The sequence below is a fragment of the Garra rufa genome, chromosome 2 (genome assembly GCF_049309525.1).
Source record: "Garra rufa chromosome 2, GarRuf1.0, whole genome shotgun sequence".
In the NCBI taxonomy this organism is placed as follows: domain Eukaryota; kingdom Metazoa; phylum Chordata; class Actinopteri; order Cypriniformes; family Cyprinidae; genus Garra; species Garra rufa.
This window is the reverse complement of record NC_133362.1, coordinates 24,677,078-24,695,998: the sequence shown is the minus strand read 5'-3', so window position 1 is coordinate 24,695,998 and position 18,921 is coordinate 24,677,078. Positions and strand designations below refer to the sequence as shown.

At 35.2% G+C, this 18,921-nt stretch overlaps 1 protein-coding gene across 1 annotated transcript; it reads right to left on the bottom strand.

The window, feature by feature from the left end:
- Positions 1-984: 984 nt before the first annotated feature.
- Positions 985-17,048, bottom strand: rel (v-rel avian reticuloendotheliosis viral oncogene homolog). The gene is made up of 10 exons (XM_073835015.1): positions 16,972-17,048; positions 16,216-16,251; positions 15,016-15,155; positions 14,329-14,477; positions 13,727-13,818; positions 6,888-7,028; positions 5,022-5,126; positions 4,649-4,864; positions 3,704-3,847; positions 985-2,417 (listed from the first exon to the last, which is right to left on the bottom strand). Exons 1-10 carry the CDS (start codon positions 16,976-16,978, stop codon positions 1,627-1,629), a joined length of 1,821 nt encoding a protein of 606 aa, XP_073691116.1. The 5' UTR covers positions 16,979-17,048; the 3' UTR covers positions 985-1,626.
- Between the last annotated feature and the right edge of the window lie 1,873 nt (positions 17,049-18,921).

The window sequence follows — 18,921 nt, the reverse complement described above, 5'->3', positions numbered from 1 at the left end:
TAGTCTTATCATCTCTAAGGTTGGGACTCTAACTAGAGAACAGTTAACATGATTTGCTCGAACTTTTGGCATGACATTAGAAATGGTGCACCGTTGTCGCTCGTGAAAACAAAATTACTTTTTGAACAACCTATTTATCATAGAATCTGGAAAACATTTTCTACTTTCCACAAAAATATTAAGTAATTTTCAGATGTTTTCAACACTGATAATGAGAAATAAAAATGTCATTTCAGTAGCAAATTAGTAGTGTAATGACTGGCGAAAATTCAGCTTTGGATCACAGGAATAAATTACATTTTAAAATATATTTAACTAGAAAAGTCTATTATTTGTCTATATTTAATAATAATTTAATAATATTCACAATATTACTGGTTTTACTGTATTTTTGATCAAATAAATGCAGCCTTGGTGAGCATAAGAGTCTTCTCTCAGAAACACATTGATCAACCCCACACTTTTGAATTTAGTCTTTTAACTTCTGTCACCTCAGGAGTGTGTTGGTAATTTATGATGATGGTTTACCCATGTAGCTATTTTTTGAATGATTATTAATGCAGCTTTTTTTTAACTGATGCAATATCCCCTGTATATGCAACATATAAAAATAATCATCATTATTTTGCAATACTCCAGTACTGAAATGACATAAAAAGAGAAACAAAAAGTAAAAGAGTATATTTCCAAATTGTGGAAAGAAGTGAATCAAAAAATTTCATTAGGAACTAAAAACTTCCAAAGTTTCAAAATCAACTGAGTAACCCAGTAACCTTGCAATGCGTTTCTATGCTTTAAATATAGCCCTGCTGGGTGCCAAAACCACTTGAATGACACAATGACTGCTTCACTGGTTTTTATATTCTCATTATTAGGAGCACATAGGTTCATAAAAGCACCAGGTTAATAAAAGCCTGACTTATTTGCATCCAAAAGCTCCTCTTCACAACTGAAAGTTATATGAAAAGACATATGTACACCAAATTAGAGAGTTTAATCTTTTATTTACCTGAACTTTGGAATGTGTAACAAAAACAGATGACGCATTCAAAGCCACAAATCAGCTCAGAATGTAGCAAATATTACATAAATGAAATCTCTCAATCCATGTTCAGTAGTATAAACAGTAATTTTATAAAAATACTTAATAAAAAACTCACCCATAGAAAATGCATTGTAAAAACAAACTCGTGTATGTAGAATAAAGTAAAAACAGAAAGAGACACTGGTCTTCGTTTTCTAAAGCCATAATATCACTTTCGAGTTACCAATGAAAACTCTTGTTTGAACAGTACAGTTGAGAACCTTGGATAAGAAGCATGTTTAAAATGACATAGCCATTACCCAGGGAAAATTCCCTGTTAGTTCCCACGTTAAGGAACACAATTACCCTGCCATAATCGAGCGTTTGTGGACAAACAGTCCCAAACTTCTCCAATATGACCATCAAACTGTTATGTACATAAACATTTCATAAAATCTCACTGCTGAAACTAATTGGTGCCAGCATCTTACAGTATTTCCAGGACTTCAAACCCTCCTGATTTTCAAAAAATACATTCAGAGAATGAATCAGAGCCTACATTTGAAAAACAAAATCATCTTGAACATTTATAGAACTCGACTCTATTCAGTGAAGTACGGCCAGGAAAAAGAATCAAGATGGCTCTCCTGCCCCATGCCGCTGGCAGGGTACTGATTCTGGGAGACCCTCTGATTGGGCCCACCAACGTCCATTTGTCTCATGGTCTCTGCTGTATTTCCATTGGGGGTGGTGGAGTTCAGGAGTGCGGTGAAGGACTGTCCACAGTCCAAGCTGGGCCCCAGCACAGCCATGTTGCTCGGCCCTTGAGCTTCCTGTTTAAACTGAAGCCCCGACTGATGATTGCCCATGAGGTTTTGAAATATATCATCTTCTATGTTGTTTGTATACAAGTAGCCTGTTCCCATTGACCCACCGGTGCCTGTTGCTCCATTCTGTGTGCTTTGAGGCTGCTGGTGGACATAGTTATACCAGTTATGGGCTCCTTCTACTCCTTGCCTTGGAGGTGGCTGTTGGGCTTGCTGGACCTGCTGGTTCTGTGGATTTGGTTGGTCCTGTCGAGGTTGGCTGTTGGTTGGGCCATTAGGTTGAAGTATCTCCAGATCCCTAGCGGTCAGCAGAGGAAGGCTGTTTCCACTTTCCCCTGTGGTGGGCATGCTGGGACTTGGGTTCATCTGCTGTAGGCTCACTCCATTACTAGCTCCGGTGGTGTTGGTGACTGGACTGGGCCATGCTTGATTGAGTGCTCCTGATGGTGGAGTTTCTGTTAGGGTTGGCATCATAGGACAGGACGGAGGAGCTTTGTTATAATATCCTGTTGGATTTTGGCGCATCACTCCAGGGTTGGATTGACGATAATAATGGCTCGGTGGCTCTGTAAAAAGAATACGCTGGGTTATATAGGAATACTGGTTATGTAAAGAAAATTTTGATATGTTGGGGAGTAACTATTTACATGAAACGGAATTATGTAATTTAAGTGTAATCTGTTAAAATTACAAATAACGATTTGAATTTGTGTATATTTTTGTATGTGCTTTGTATGTTTTTTTCCCCAAGACATTGTTAGATGCCAGTGTTTTCTGTCATAACTATGCAAAGATTTGATTTCAAAAACAGTATCATAGCTATTAAAATATATCTTTTTATGATTTTAAGTCTGTAATTAACCTCAGAACAATCTCAAAGTAAAAAGAGGTCCTACAGTCTGATTTTGTGGTGGCTGTGCTTTAAAGGTGCCATAGAGTGCATTGATACAATATTTTAAATTGTTCTCTGATATCTACATAGAAGGTATATGGCATAGGAAAGGGCAAAAATTCTCCAGAAACGGTTTTACAGGTCCATTTACAACCCTAGGAATTGTCCCTAGAATTAAATGGTCTGTTTTTACCTTATTAGGAAGGTTCATGAATAATAATGATGAGCTCTGCTCTGATTGGCTGTTTCACAGAGCGGCTCATTTCAGTAGCTCGCACATGGAGGAAAATATATATTTAATCACAGAGCTCGAGCTGCTAAAAATATGCGGATACAGACACCATCCATCCCTGCACTTAACATCCCCTGCACAACCTGGAACATAACATTTATCTGCCATTTTTGCTATTGTCCTCACTTTGTTTTTTTCACAATAGCCTAGCTCCAGAACTTCTGATGATTGGGCTATGCAAATGTTGGGGGCATGACTATTAATGATCCTGAGACTATTACGTCATAGTCGCTGTTATGTTAGGATTTGCCTATTTTTCAGTGGTCTTTTGCAAACACCAGATTTATATAAGGAGGAATATTGTTTGAGATTCACGGTATGTCATGTCCATGTACAGACTGTTATTATTCAACTATGCCAAGGTAAAAACAGTTTTCCATTCAATGGCACCTTTAAAATAAAATGTTTATTATCTTAATTTAAGTGATGAAGGATTTTGAAAGTCTTACAGTAAGCAGTGTTGAGTACTACTGTAAGATTAACCCTGCCTGCTTTAAATGGTTCAAAATGAATAATGCGAATTTTAGAAAAGTAATCTAATGTAATCTGTTACATTACTTTAATAAAGTAACTGAAATCTTTACACTACTTATTACATTTTTAAATAGGGTAACTTGTAATCTGTAACCTATTATATTTTTATTTAGTGTGGGTTACATGTGTCTTACCGAGTTTGATTCTCGGATTCATCATGCTGCTCGAAGGCACTGCTTTTGGTCTGTTCATGAAGCTCATGGCTCCTTGGGAGAAGCTAGAGAAGGATTTCATCTGGCTTTCAATTTTACGTTTCTTCTCTTGACAGCCATATGGATCTGGAAATATAAAAAAAGAGACATGATGCTCATATTCACCCATCAAATCGACCACCACAATCCAACATACATATTATTAATGATTTAAAAAATATTTTATTATGGATACTCTTCTTTATTATCAACCCATTTGTAACAATAGCGAACAATGTAGACATAGGCAAGCATCAAATAATCCATAAAGTGGATGTCATAAACTGCCAACATGATCTCATGAAGAAAATGTATCTGTGGGAACTTTTTCGCAAGACGCGAATGTACGTTTTGTGACATATTCGATGTGAAATCTTAAAGAGTGTTTGTTTTTTTTCCCCCCAGAACAGATGAACATACATATGGTATGTTTGGTTTTATGTCACTGCAGTTCTGACTTGAAATGTCAGTTAAGTGACACTATAACTTTAATGCGTGACGTTTTAAAATAACGTACCATCTGCACTACACCTAAACCTACCTGATAGTATGAACAAAAGTGAATGTGATGTAAAAACGCAAACGCAAGCATGCTGTTTCAGCTCTTTCATTGTGAGTATTTTTTTCACGAGATTTGTACCCAAGGATTCCGCATCCTAAGTTCAGTTCCATGCCGGCTGAGCTACCACACAATCTTGTTACGTTCGCAAAAGCGAAACATTTAGAGCTGTAATCATAACTGTGTACAAAAACGATTACAAGTGCACGCTGTTTTACCACCTCTAGCATTTATTTCTGTTGGAAACTGCAGTGGCATGTACTTATTGGTACGTATTTTGCGTCTTGCATCATGAGATCAGATAATAAACTGCACTGTTGATCTTTTACCTTTGTCATCGGGGAGATACCGGAACTCCATGGGCTCACTGACCTCCTGGTCTGTGGGGCGTCGCAGCTGCATGCGCACTGTGACAGGGGCTGTGATGGTGGTGTCACAATAGGCGGGTGTCTTGAACACTATGGCCACTTGCCTGTGTACATCTGCCTGAGAGAAGGAGCCTTTGGCTTCCCAGGTCTGGGTGAAGAACCTCACCTCAATGTCATCTAGAGCAAGGTGATGTGATGGTGTTAAAAGAATGGCATAAAAAAAACTAACAATGGAAGGATGATACTAAAATAAAAGGATGATGAATAAAAGAAAAAGGACATATGAGTTTGATTACAAGCAGATAGCACTAATTCCAAATAATTTAAAATGTACCTTTCTGCACTTTATCACAGAGGAGAAAAATCTCATCGCCTCCCTTTACACTGCCACTGTTCTTGTTGACCCGACAGATTCGCAGTTCAGCTGTATTCGGGGCTCCTGAAACAAGCACAGGCCATTGAGATTAAAGATTAGAAAATGTTAACAAACTTGAAACACACACACATGAGCTGTAGGAAATCATTTTTCACATTCTTTGACTTTATCAGGGTATCTGCAGGCACAGCCGCACTTACAAACATCACGTCCATTACGAGACTAAAAAAGCAGCCAAACCTGTCAAGATTTAGAGAGTAAGGGCGGGGTGGTTTATTGCTTCCTCTTTTTTGCGATGAACGAGACTGATTTCTGTAATGGCAAGAACAGCTTTCCATATTAACCCTGGTTTGTTTAACTGCAAACTTGTACTGCATTGTCATGAGAACAACATGAAGACTTGAGAATCAGATGAAAGGGTATAACCAAGTCATGGCCTGAGGTTTTTTTAATCGACTAACTTATTTAGCATCATACAACCACATGAAAACACTCTGCAAACAGTGCTGTTCTGCTCGCGCTGTACACCATCACGTGAGGAAGTGTTGAAATGGACCATGCTCACTTCCTGTAGTGTGGGATGTGGCTACTGACAGATCTGTCACCTAAGCAATGCATTGCCACAGCTTCATGCTCTGACAGCAGTGACTTTCATAATGTTTAATGGCACACATTAATCAGTCAAACTGCTGCCAAACCGCTGCATTTTGAAAGGTATCGCTATACCATGGTTCTCTCAATCTAAAATGAAACACTATCAAATATCGCAGATATTGAAAACCAATAGCGAGAATTATAATGGTAATTATTGACATTAAATACGTTTTAAACTACAGACTCAGACTCATTTTTGCTCATTTACATTGATTATAATTTATAGAACATGATATAGAAGTTTTATACTTGAAAATTATATAAAACTCTTGACCACAAAACCAGCCTCAAGTAGCATATATTTGTAGCAATTGCCAAAAATACACTGTATGGGTCAAAATTATTGATTTTTCTTTTATGCCAAAAATCTTTAGGATATTAAGTAAAGATCATGTTCTATGAAGATATTTTGTACATTTCCTACCACAAATATATCCAAAATTAATTTTTGATTAGTAATTGGCATTGCTAAGAACTTAATTTGGTCAACTTTGAGGGCAATTTTCTCAATATTCAGATTTTTTTTGCACTCTTAAGATTCTAGATTTTCAAACACTGCAAAAAAAATGCTTTTCTTACTTCGATTTTTTGTCTTGTTTCCAGCCAAAATATCAAAAAATTCTTAAATTAAGAAGGATTTTCTAGACAAGTAAAAATTATTTTCTTGTTTTCAGAGAAAACAGGTCAAAATTAGAACAAGCAAAATAATCTGCCAGTGGGGTAAGCAAAAAAAACAAAAAAACCTTATTTCAAACAGAAAACAAGATCATTTTTCTTACCCCATTGGCAGATTATTTTGCTTGTTTCAAGCAAAAACACACATAATTTTGACTTGTCTAGAAAATTATCATTTTATGGTAAAATAATTATAAAAAATACTATAATGATTTTTATTTTATTTAAATCAACAAACTAAAGGCAATAATAAAAAAGCACCATAATAATAATACAAAAAAATTAAATAATAGGAATTGTATTCTATTTCAGGATTAGTGTAATTCTCTACAACTACTGGCACCAAATACAATGCAGGTCTGAGTCACTGGCTGAGTCAGTGTTGTTATGTAGTCAAACAAACAGTTTGTTTGTTTGTCAACTGCTGTTTGTTGCTGTGCAGAAATGACACACTTCACGTTTAATGCTGTGTGCTTTTTATTTGTGTACACTCACTGTTGTCATAGATGGGGTTAGAGACGATGGGAGGCAGCGCGGTGTTGTACATCCCGGTCTCATCTTGGAGGAAAACTTGGAAGCAAAGACGCACCACATTCAGATCATATTCCTCAGTCTGTAGCAGCTGTTCCCGAGGAACTGTGGACACAAAACATACATTCAACATCGCAGGGTGCACAAAAAATATATTGACATTAATCCTAAATGTAATTTGTGTTTTTAAACAGAGCAGGAGATAGACAGAGAGTCGAGTGAATGAGGTGCATCAAAGGAAAGGGGAAGAGAGAGAAGAAAATGAAACGGCACGAGAATGAAAACCAGGTCAGTTTGTTGTGACACAACTTGTGATATATATATATATTTTTTTACATGATAAAAAAACATTTTTAGAATTCTTAGAACTCCAGTTCTGAATTATATAAATAAATAGTGTAATGCAAAAAATACATAATACATTCATAATATATATTTTTAAATGTATTTATTTATTGTGCTGTTTTGCATTGCTTTTTATTTTGATTATTTAAATACATTTTTAAAACTTAAATTTGATATATACACATATTTATATACACTGCTGTTCAGAAGTTTGGGATCAGTAAGATTTCTAATGTTTTTTAAAGAGCTTTTCTGCTCATCAAGGCTGCATTTATTTGATGAAAAATACAGGAAAAACTGTAATATTGTGAAAGATTATTGCAATTTAAAATAGTGTTTTTCTATTTTAATATACTTTAAAATATAATTTATTCATGTGATGCATCATTACTCCAGTCTTCAGTGTCACATGATCCTTCAGAAATCATTCTAATATGCTGATTTATTATAAATGTTGGAAACAGTTGTGCTGCCTAATATTTTTTTGAAACTTGTGATGCTTTTTTTGGATTCTTTGATAAATAAACCATTAAAAAGAATGGTATTTATTTAAAATAGAAATCTTCTGTAACAACATACACTACTGTTCAAAGTTTGGGGTCAGTAATTTTTTCTTTTTCTCCTTGTTCGAAATAAATTAACACTTTCATTCACCAAAGATGTGTTTAATTGATAAAAAATGATAGTAAAGACTTATATTGTTAGAAAAGATTTCTATTTTGAAGAAATGCCGTTCTTTTGAACTTTTTATTAAAAAATGCCAAAGTTAAATACTAAGACAAATTTTCTAATATTATATTGGCTGGATATACACTACCAGTCAAAAGTTTTTGAACAGAAGTCTCTTGCATTTATTTGATTCAAAGTACAGCAAAAACAGTACAATTTTGAAATATTTTTACTATGTAATATAACTGTTTTCTATCTGATATATTTTAAAATTTAATTTATTCCTGTGATTTCAAAGCTGCATTTTAAGCATCATTACTTAAGTCACGTGATCCTTAAGAAATGATTTTAATATTCTGATTTGCTTAAAAAACATTTATTATTATTATTAATATTAGCAGCACCTGTTTTTTCTAAATTGATGATAAATCAGCATATTAGAATGATTTCTGAAGTATTGTGTGCCACTGAAGACTGGAGTAGTGATGCTGAAAATTCAGCTTTGCATCACAGGAATAAATTCTAGTTTACAGTATATTAAAATAGAAAACCACTATTTTAAATTGCAATAACATTTCACAATATTACAGTTAGTTCTGTATTTTTAATCAAATAAATGCAGCTTCACTAAAAATCTTAGATATAAATTATATATCAATTTTAGTTTTATTTACAGTAACTTTTAGATTAAACAACACTTGAAAACCTAAACCATTGTGCATGGTTTACTTCAAATTTAGTTGTGATACAATGTATAAATAAGTAAATATTTAAAGGCGTAAACGTCAATGTCAGCAAAGCAAGCGGCACGTAGTGCTCTTGCAGATTCAACCCAGCAGCATCACCACTGACACATCAGCCTACGAGCACACAGCCGCCCACACGGTGCTCGTATAGACATTTCTCAGTGTGTGCACCTCACCCACTCTTAACTCTCAGGAGTCTGTCTCTGTTCACCCCACGGCATCCCGCCCACAACTGTGACGAGTTTTGAGCACTCTGAGGTCACAGCATGTGGAAATATTGCAGCGGGTTAGAAAGAGCCCCTGAGTGACAGAGTATCACTGACGACTCTGCAGCAAAGGGGGTGGCCTCCTGACGTGAAGAGACACCTCTGTCCAGACCACAAGCCCAGAAGTGGGAAAGAAGGATGGAGACGGAAGCCGAGCAGCGAGGAGCACAGCAGACAGATGTAAAACAGACAAGAAGAAACAGAGGAACAGAGATAGGGTGGGAGGAGATGAGTGGGTGTGGAAGATAGCGAGAGGCGGAGTGTGAGAAAGGCAACTGCGAGCCACGGTGTGGTCATGTTTATTTGCGTATATGTGCGCCTCTGGTTCTGCATTAAGTGAAGTCAGAGAGCAAGAGAAACAAGTGGACAGCAGTTGCAGGTGGGTGATGTTTTAGGTTAGCGTGGGCTGGTGAAAGGTGAAGCAGAGGGCTCGAACTGTAGAGACAAATGGGGGCAGGCAGGTGACGATTCTCCGTTTTGTGGGCATACCACCATTCCCAAACTTCACACTCATCTCTCGTCACCTAAACCCACCATCTGTGACATCTACCACCATAATGTTCGCTCGACACCCACACGGTAAATCCAACTATGGGCAACCACACAGACGCTGCTTAATGTTAATATATGCAAGCCAAATAGTTTTGGATGCTACAGTTTAGACTAAACTGATGCATGAATATGACAAAGGTAATTACTAAGACAAATGTCCTAATATTATATTAAAAGTTTTTGAACAGGAATATTTTTAATGGTTTTTTTTTTTTTTTTTTTTGCATTTATTTGATTCAAAGTATAGCAAAAACTTTTAAAATGTTTAAATATTTGTACTATTTAAAATAACTGTTTTCTTTTTGATATATTTTAAAATGTAATTTATTCCTATGATTCCAAAGCTGTATTTTAAACATCATTACTTAAGTCACATGATCCTTCAGAAATTATTTTAACATTCTGATTTGCTTAAAAAACATTTATTATTATTAGTAGTATTAGTATTATTATTAGTATTATGCTGAAAACAGCTGAGTAGAATTTTTTCAGGTTTCTTTGATGAATAGAAAGTTCAGAAGAACAGCTTTTATCTAAAATATAAATATTTTGTGACATTATAAATGTATTTATCATCACTTTTGATCAATTTAAAGCATCCTTGCTAAATAAAAGTATTAATTTCTATAATTTTACATGGTATAGTATATAATGTTTCAAAAGCTTTTTATTTCAGATAAATGCTTTCTAAAATCTTTCTATTCATCAAAGAATCCTGAAAAAAATGTTTCTTGAACAACAAATCAGAATAATAGAATTATTTCGAAGGATCATGTGACACTGAAGACATTTAGCTTTGATCACAGGAATAAATTACATTTTAAAATATATAATTAAATAGAAATTTTACAGCTTTTGCTGTATTTTGAATCTAATAAATTCAGGCTTGGTGAGCAGAAAAGACTTCTTTAAAAAACATTTAAAATCTTACTGTTCAAAAACTTTTGACTGGTAGTGCAATTTAAAAAACAAAAATTATCTATTTAAAATATTACATTTTATTTTTCAATATATATTTTTAATGATATATTTAAAATATTATTCACATAAAAAAAAACATTAGAGTATTACTATATTTTAGAGAATGATTTTCTTAATGATTCTTTCTTAATGGGTAAACTGTAAACATGTATTTTTCAAACCTGTAAATAAAACATTGATTATTAAAGTATGTTTTACACATACTAACCCTAACCCTAAGCCTTTTTATTTTCTACTAAATTTAATGTTCATTCAATGTGCTGCTTGCTGTTTCTCGGTTTGCAAGCAATGTTGGAGTGAAAACTCTTTCTCTTTCTCTTTCACTTTAACTTTTTTCAATTCATGTAAATGATATATTGTAATTGTAGTCATTTAAGTAGTTTTACAGTCATTTTTAGACTAAACAATACATGAGAATCAAAGCCATTGTTGATGGTTTTCTTCAAATTTAGTTGTGATTGTAACTAAATTTTAAAACAAAAATTTCGACAAAACTTTCAGTCTTTCTACTTTCTACTCAATTTTAATGTTTAATTCAATGTGCTACTTGCTGTTTCTCGTTTGCAGGACTTACGAGCAATGTTGGCATGAAAACTGTTTCAAACTAACTTTTTTCATTTCATTTCATGTAACTTACATTTTGTAATTTTAGTCATTTTACAGTCCTTTTAAGACTAAACAATACATTATAGTCTAACCCACTGTGCGTGGTTTACTTCAAATTCAGATTTTAACTACCTTTTAAATCGAAATCATTGAAATGTAGATGTGTTTTACCAGAAAGCACTATTTCAGCCTTCAACGTAACTTTTTTCATTGTAGGAGTATTCAGCAGAACATGAAACAATTACATCATTAATCGCAATTATTGGTATGACATTTAATCCTCAGCTACACTTTCATGTTCGTGGCAGCCCTAACCACAAAACGAGTAGCTCCTCTCAAAAAAGCAATCGACAACATAGTTAATAAATGAAATGAGTGATAGTATACACTGTATATGTATGCGTCATCAGTGCAATCATTGCGGGATAACGTCAGTGCAAATGAAATCATCTCTAACAGGTCATCCCTTCAACACATGACCAAACTTCAAAAGTAATATCAAGACTAATCTCACAACTGCCACCATGACTAATCCACCTAATATAGGGGACTGTCAGTGCTACACAGCCAAAGAGAAAGATCTTTATTTGGTTATTATCACAGCAGAAGTGAGAGCAGTCCCTTAAACAGCCCATCACCATAGAGAACAGCAGAACAAGCATGAGGAAGCAAACACCAACCACCAACCATATTGTGTAAAGACCCATTGCTAAACTTCTCAAATATGACCCTGGACAACAAAACTGTAACAGTCTTTTTTTTTTCATTGAATAAATAAGCTTACCATTAGTGTATAGTTTGTAAGGATAGGACAATATTTGGCCTAGAATCTAAGGGTGCAAAAAATCTAAAAACTGAGAAAATCGCCTTTGAAGTTGTCCAAATTAAGTTCTTACATTGTAAAAAGTTTTCACCAGATTCAACTTAAAAACTTTTTAACTTAAATCAGCTTAAAACTACAAGTCATTTTAACTTATTACAATCGAAATTAGTTTATTTAACTTGTGAGTTTAAATGACTTAAGTTGATTTAACTTAACATTTTAAGGCAGCTGCTAAACTTACGTTTTTAAGTTGAAACTGGTGAAAACTTTTTACAGTGTAGCAATTTATATTACTAATCAAAAATTAAGTTTTGATATATTTATAGTAGGAAATTTACTAAATATCTTCATGGAACATGATCTTTACTTTATATCCTAATGATTTGTGGCATAAAAGAAAAATCGATCATTTTGACCTATACAATGCAAATCTACCCATGCTACTTAAAGGAGTAGTTCACTTTCAGAATTTTTTTTTTACAGATAATGTACTCTCCCCCTTGTCATCCAACATGTTCATGTCTTTCTTTTCTCAGTCGTAAAGAAATTATGTTTTTGAGGAAAACATTTCAGGATTTCTCTCCATATAATGGACTTCTATGGTGCCCCCGAGTTTGAACTTCCAAAATGCAGCTTCAAAGGGCTCTAAACGATCACAGTCAAGGAAAGAAGGGTCTTGTGTAGCAAAACGGTTATTTTTCTAAAAATAATTACAGTTTATATACTTTTTAACCCTTAAATGCTCGTCTTGTCTAGCTCTGTGTGTACTCTGTGTAGAGATTAAAAAGTATATAAATTGTAAATGTTTTTAGAAAAATAACCGATCGTTTCGCTAGATAAGACCCTTCTTCCTCGGCTGGGATCATTTAGAGCCCTTTGAAGCTGCATTTAAAATGCATTTGGAAGTTCAAACTCAGGGGCACCATAGAAGTCCACTATATGGAGAGAAATCCTAAATTTTTTTCTCAAAAAACATAATTTCTTTACAACTGAAGAAAGAAAGACATGAACATCTTGGATGACAAAGGGGTGAGTACATTATGGCTGGTTTTGCGGTCCAGGGTCACAAATATGATTCGGCTACACATTGGTATGACACTACATGCTTGTTGAATCACTTCATATATAAAACTACAAAGTATATCCTCAATATCAAAGCTGCAAGATTTTACTCTTTGGTCAGACTTATTTATCATAAAACATTGCTGCTGGCAACAAAAGCCAATCTGAAACTCAGACCCAGAGAATAAAATTACCTAGAGAAGCTGCGTTAAAAACATTGACCCTGTTGTAATTTCCTCCCCCACAATAGTTTGCATGGAATTCCTGAAGTATTTGGCTGTTTGCATACTCAAGGCTGAATAAGCCAAAGTTATTAGTTACACAAAAAAGTATAGTTCACAGTTCCTCCAGACATTCCTCCCTCTCTAAATAAATTCCCCCTGATCATATGCCACTCAAATCCACAGCCAGTTGTGCAACATCTTCACTAAATAAAGAGAAGTGATTTTTTTCTGCTCTAACGGCATTGTCAGATGACACTTTGTGTCTTACTGTATTGAAGGCGGGAAAGAGAGATGTTTGCGATTTTAACATCGGCTATAAATACAGAATTTCTGATAACAAGAGTAAAAGCGAAAGAAACTCAGTCAGTAATAATGATAAGAGCTAAGAGAGGTGATTAGACGAAATCTGCATGTTTTCCGTGTTAAATTTGAGGATAAATCTTTAATAGATCTCTTCAATTCAGATTCAGTTTGCGCTTTTCTGTATTGAGAAAAAAGGCCTAGAGAAAAAAATGCAATTGGTTCTCACCATTGAAGGGGTTGATTCTTCGCGTAATCCTCTGCATTATGGCATCTCTCACTTCTCTTCTCCGCACACACTGGATACCCAGGTTCTGAAAACTGGAAGAAAACAAAGAAACAATGTGTTCAACTGTGTAGACAAATCAGATTTGTTAAGTTCTATGTATTGTCCATCTTGAACACTGATCCCAACGACTAAAGCTAACAGGAAGAGTGAGGTTAGAACTAACCATACTGACATACTGTTGAAAATTGAGGGCAGACTGGAGCTCTAAGGCTCTCATTTTGCATATCGGGGGAATCCCCTGCATGGCTCCCTACTCTGAAACAACATGCTTCTTTAAAAAAAAGAAAAAAAAAAAGAAGAAGAATGGACAGCCCTTCGGAAGAGAACTGTGGTAGTGTGTGGGCTGGAGTAAAACGGAAAGCACACTGGAATGGCTTTGATGTGGGGCACAGAGATGTTTCATTTTTAATTAGGAGGAAAATGGTAAGAGGACCAAATGAGATTAGAGCTAAATATGCAGATAATGCATCTGCAATCATAAAGTTGTCAGCCTTCTGTATTCAAAGTTATTCAGACATTTTAACATTAAAACGCCAACTTACGCGATGACTCTTCGCTCAGGTCCAAACTCTGCCTCGTAATATCCATCCTTGCAGTCTTTACCCACCAGATCATGGGGATGTGGTTTATATGGCTCGTTTTTGGTCACCAGAGTGACACGTACTTTTCCTTTCCCGGTAACATTTAGAATCTAATAGGAAGAGATAGGAAGAGAAATGCTGTTTTTAGAATCAGAAGTACACTTTAAAAATTAAAGGTTCTTTATTGGCATCAATGGTTCTATGAAGAGCCTTGAACATCCATGGAACCTTTCAAATGCAGAAAATGTTCTTTATAATCAAAAAAGGTTCTTTAGATTTTTCAAATGTACACTCTTAAAAATAAAGGTGCTTTAAAAGGTTCTTTTCAAGCGATGCCATAGAAGAACCATTTTTGGTTCCACAAAGAACCATTCAGTCGAAGGTTCTTTGAAGGACAATTTCTTACCTTTTTACAATCTGAAGAACAGAAAGGTTCTTCAGATGTTTTAGGTTCTTTATGGAACCATTTAGACAAAAAGTTTCTTCTATGGCATCGTGAAGCACCTTTATTTTTAAGAGTGGTTAAAATGGTTCTTTTAGGAACTGTTCACTGAAAGGTCCTTTGGGGAACCAAAAATGGTTCTTCTATGGCATCACTGCAAAAATTTCCTTTTGAAACCTTTATTTTGAGACTTTAAAAGCAAATACCTGAATGCTTGGGTAGGTTCTGTTATTGTCTGAGCTTCTTTCTCCAGGTATGCTTCCCGCTGAACGCCCCTCACATTTGTACCTGAAGCGCATGCCTCTTTGTTTTGGCTGCTCGAAGATCTGGACACAGGGCTCTCCCACTGCACAGAATAGCAAAACGACATCAGTCAGATTCAGAGATTTGAATTTCATCCATTTAAATATTCAAAATGATTTATGTAAAAAGCTTAAATGAGTTTTAAAACTTGAATCCATTGATGTACGGTTTGTTAGGATAGGACAATGTTTGGCTGAGATACAACTATTTGAAAATCTGGAATCTGAGGATGCACAAAAATCTAAATATTGCGAAAATTTCCTTTAAAGTTGTCCAAATTAAGTTCTTAGCAATGCATATTACTAATCAAAAATACATTTTTGATATATTTACAGTAGGAAATTTACATAATATCTTCATGGAACATGATCTTCACTTGATAATTTTGACCTAGACAATATTTTTGGCTATTGCTACAAATATACCCGTGCTAAGACTGGTTTTGTGGTCCAGAGTCACATATTTATTAAAATGCCAACACTGAAGATGCATAAGTACAAGACAGAGGGCTCGAAACACCTGCAGAAACAACATCTTGTGTCTTTCACAGAACCTGACCATAACCTGACCACAAACAACGCAGCCTGCCGGTAAATAATTTCCCGCTCTCTGCACCTGTCAGCATAGAATTTTACCAGCTCACCCAGGTGCCATTATACTAAGCATATTATAACACCTGCACAAACAGCTGCATTTGTCATGCAATATATCTGTTTTTAACACACTTGCTTTTGCCATTGATACAAACAGGTGAGATCTATTCGCCTATGCATTTTCACACTGTGAAATGTCATAAAATAAGCTGCGGAAGCTATTTGGTTATAATGCATGAAATAGATTCAGTGTATGATTTACTGAAGTGTGCAGATGTCACTCACTACTGCCTGCTCAAAAGATTGTCATTTACAGGAAGTCATATCTTTAACAAACAAAAGAGGAAGTAATGGAAATCTGAACATTACATCGGGCAACTGCGTGACGTTTAAACAAACTTGATGAGTAACTAGGCAAAGTTTATGGTCCACCCTAAACTTGGCTTAAAACATGTTACTAGTAAAGACAGAATGCATTTTACACAGTACAGATAAATTTAATGTACTTACTTAGATTGGGGTCCCTGTGCATTGAGAGGGGATGCACTGTACAAAAAAAAAGCATAGATAGAAGAACACAGATGAATACAGGCAATCAGCTAATATATATATAACATTGTTTTTATATTGTTCAAGAATTAACAAACGTGCAGATGAGAACAACAGAGCTGAAACAGCTTTTAAAAGTTCCTCATTTTATTTCCTGGTGTTAGTTTGTCCCTCATGTATTCATGTACAGACAGCTCATTTGATTTGTTTAGTTTACATAAGAGTTATCTAGATTTAGAGGTCTTAGCTTTAGAACTTTGTTTTCAGGTAATGCGATTCTTATTGCGTTTGTTTCGCAAGTGTTTTCTGTAATTGTACACTTCCACAAAGACAACTCTGCGTTTTATTTCCTGTAATATATACAATTACAAGCCTGTATGCTTTTTTTTTTTTTTTAAACTGAATCAGATTTGAAAATGTAAAACGTTATATTGTAAGAGAACAAATGACACTGTCAAGATTTACAAACCCACGACGACAAAATGTAGCATACAACGTAATTATTATTGAGACAGATTCTATATAACAAAAATTACGAGTTGGTAAATTAAGTATCTTTAATTGGCTAAAACAACAGAGCTGTTATGAATCGACTAACGTTAGGTGTTACACAGACTTAAATTGTACGCATAATTTAATTAAAGACAGCAACGAGCAAAAAAATGAAAAAGAAAAGACAGTTACTTGATAAATCAATTAATAGATTCTTATACTCACCATCCATGTTTGCGAACACCCTTGTCTTAGGTTTTACGTCCGAGCTCTAAAGTGCTGAACAGATATACAGTAACACTTCAACACAGAAGAGTACTGACTGGGAATTCCCCACTATATACAATGTACCCGCCCACAGACTAGAGCTAGCTACTCTATGGCAAGCCGGTTTAACATTTATTCTAACGTACATACTAGTGACATTTTTCGCTAATAATTTAATTAGATATTAGCATTTTTTCTTTTGTTACTGCTCACTATAATAGTGGCAAGAACTATTCAGTTGTTAGTCCAAAAAAATTTTTTTGTTGCTTTTTTATGAATTTTTGTGTATTTCATTTGCTGTTGATACTAATTGCAGTCTTAATAATAATACCTATACATTAGGTGCAAGTACTTATTCTGCAGTTACTTGTAACTTTACAAATAGTTATCTTCAGTTTTCTAAGTTCTTATTAAATAGGCACTATAGTTTCTATTTATTAGACAATAAATAGAAACGATATGTTTCTATTTATTGTTTATTCCAATTGTTATTAGGTAGTAACTACTGCGATTTTTAATCTAGCTTTAACATTTTTTTTGAACTTTTGTTATTGTGCTTTCTGTGTTGTTAACATTTTGTGGAGCCTAATTACCATGTTTAGTCTTGTAATACATATGCCACTGTCAAATCGTATTTGTGCAAAAAAGAAAGAAAGATATATTAGACATTTTAGATTTATGCCAGTATATTTGCAAATTTGATTAACCATCATTTTACCAGCGATGTAATTGTCATGTAATTCTGCCAGTAGATACGTTCACTTGAATAAATAAATATATATATATATTAGGGCTGTCCCCGAATAGTCCAAGATTCGATGCATCGATATGCGGAGCCTGATTCGACCACCGATCTCACAGTCGAATCTTCACGGGTGAAACGAGCATCATACCATTTTGCCAATATGGGGGTGCTCAATGTCTAATTGCACACAGAACTACTGGTTTTGTACGGTTATATTAAGTTATATACAGCCTTTGATTATGATAATGCAGTAAAAACAAAAGTGAAAAGAAAGAAGCGTTCAATAAATATTTTTAACGTGTTTGTGAATAAATCCAACCACCCCTGTGACTAATTTAATTTTCACTTTCCCTGATGCATGACGAGATGAGGACCATCTTGACGGCAGGGATGGCGGCAATCACACCGAACGCGTTTTTGCAGTTGGGGGCGCCTCTTTTGAATGGTTTTCTGTTGGCAGTGAGCGTTCTGCACGCTGTTTATGCGCCCCCGGCGCCTCGCGTTTTCGCCGCCTGCTGCGCCCCGCGTTTTGCAGGAGCGCTCTGAGCGCCTGAAGTTGAAAAAAAAAATCAACTCTGAGCGGAAAAACGCCCAACGTCATTCGCGTTCTTTTCCATTGTCCAATCGAATGAATGGAGAGGCGGGCCTTCTGTTGTGATGGCGAAAGTTTACCGTTGCTTAAAAAGTCCGGAGACTCCAAGAAATGGAGGAGAAACCTTTGGTGTCTATCGTGAGTAACCCGGAGCTGTATTATTTAGGGTTTCTGCTAATATGACAGTTTACTTAACAGCAAAAAACTAAGATTTTAGAGCGCTCGCGCTATAATCCTTTGATTTGACTGACAGGACAGCTGTTTTGGTCGTTGCTTAGCAACATAAAAAAACCGCAGCACACTGCTCTTTCATTAAGGCCCCGATCACACCGAACGCGTCTTTTAGTTCTAAAAACGCGAGGCGCACAGCACTGCCTTGTTTGGTGACTTTTAATAAAAGAGCAGTGTGCTGCGGTTTTTTTATGTTGCTAAGCAACGACCAAGACAGCTGTCCTGTCAGTCAAATCAAAGGATTATAGCGCGAGCGCTCTAAAATCTTAGTTTTTTTGCTGTTAAGTAAACTGTCATATTAGCAGAAACCCTAAATAATACAGCTCCGGGTTACCCACGA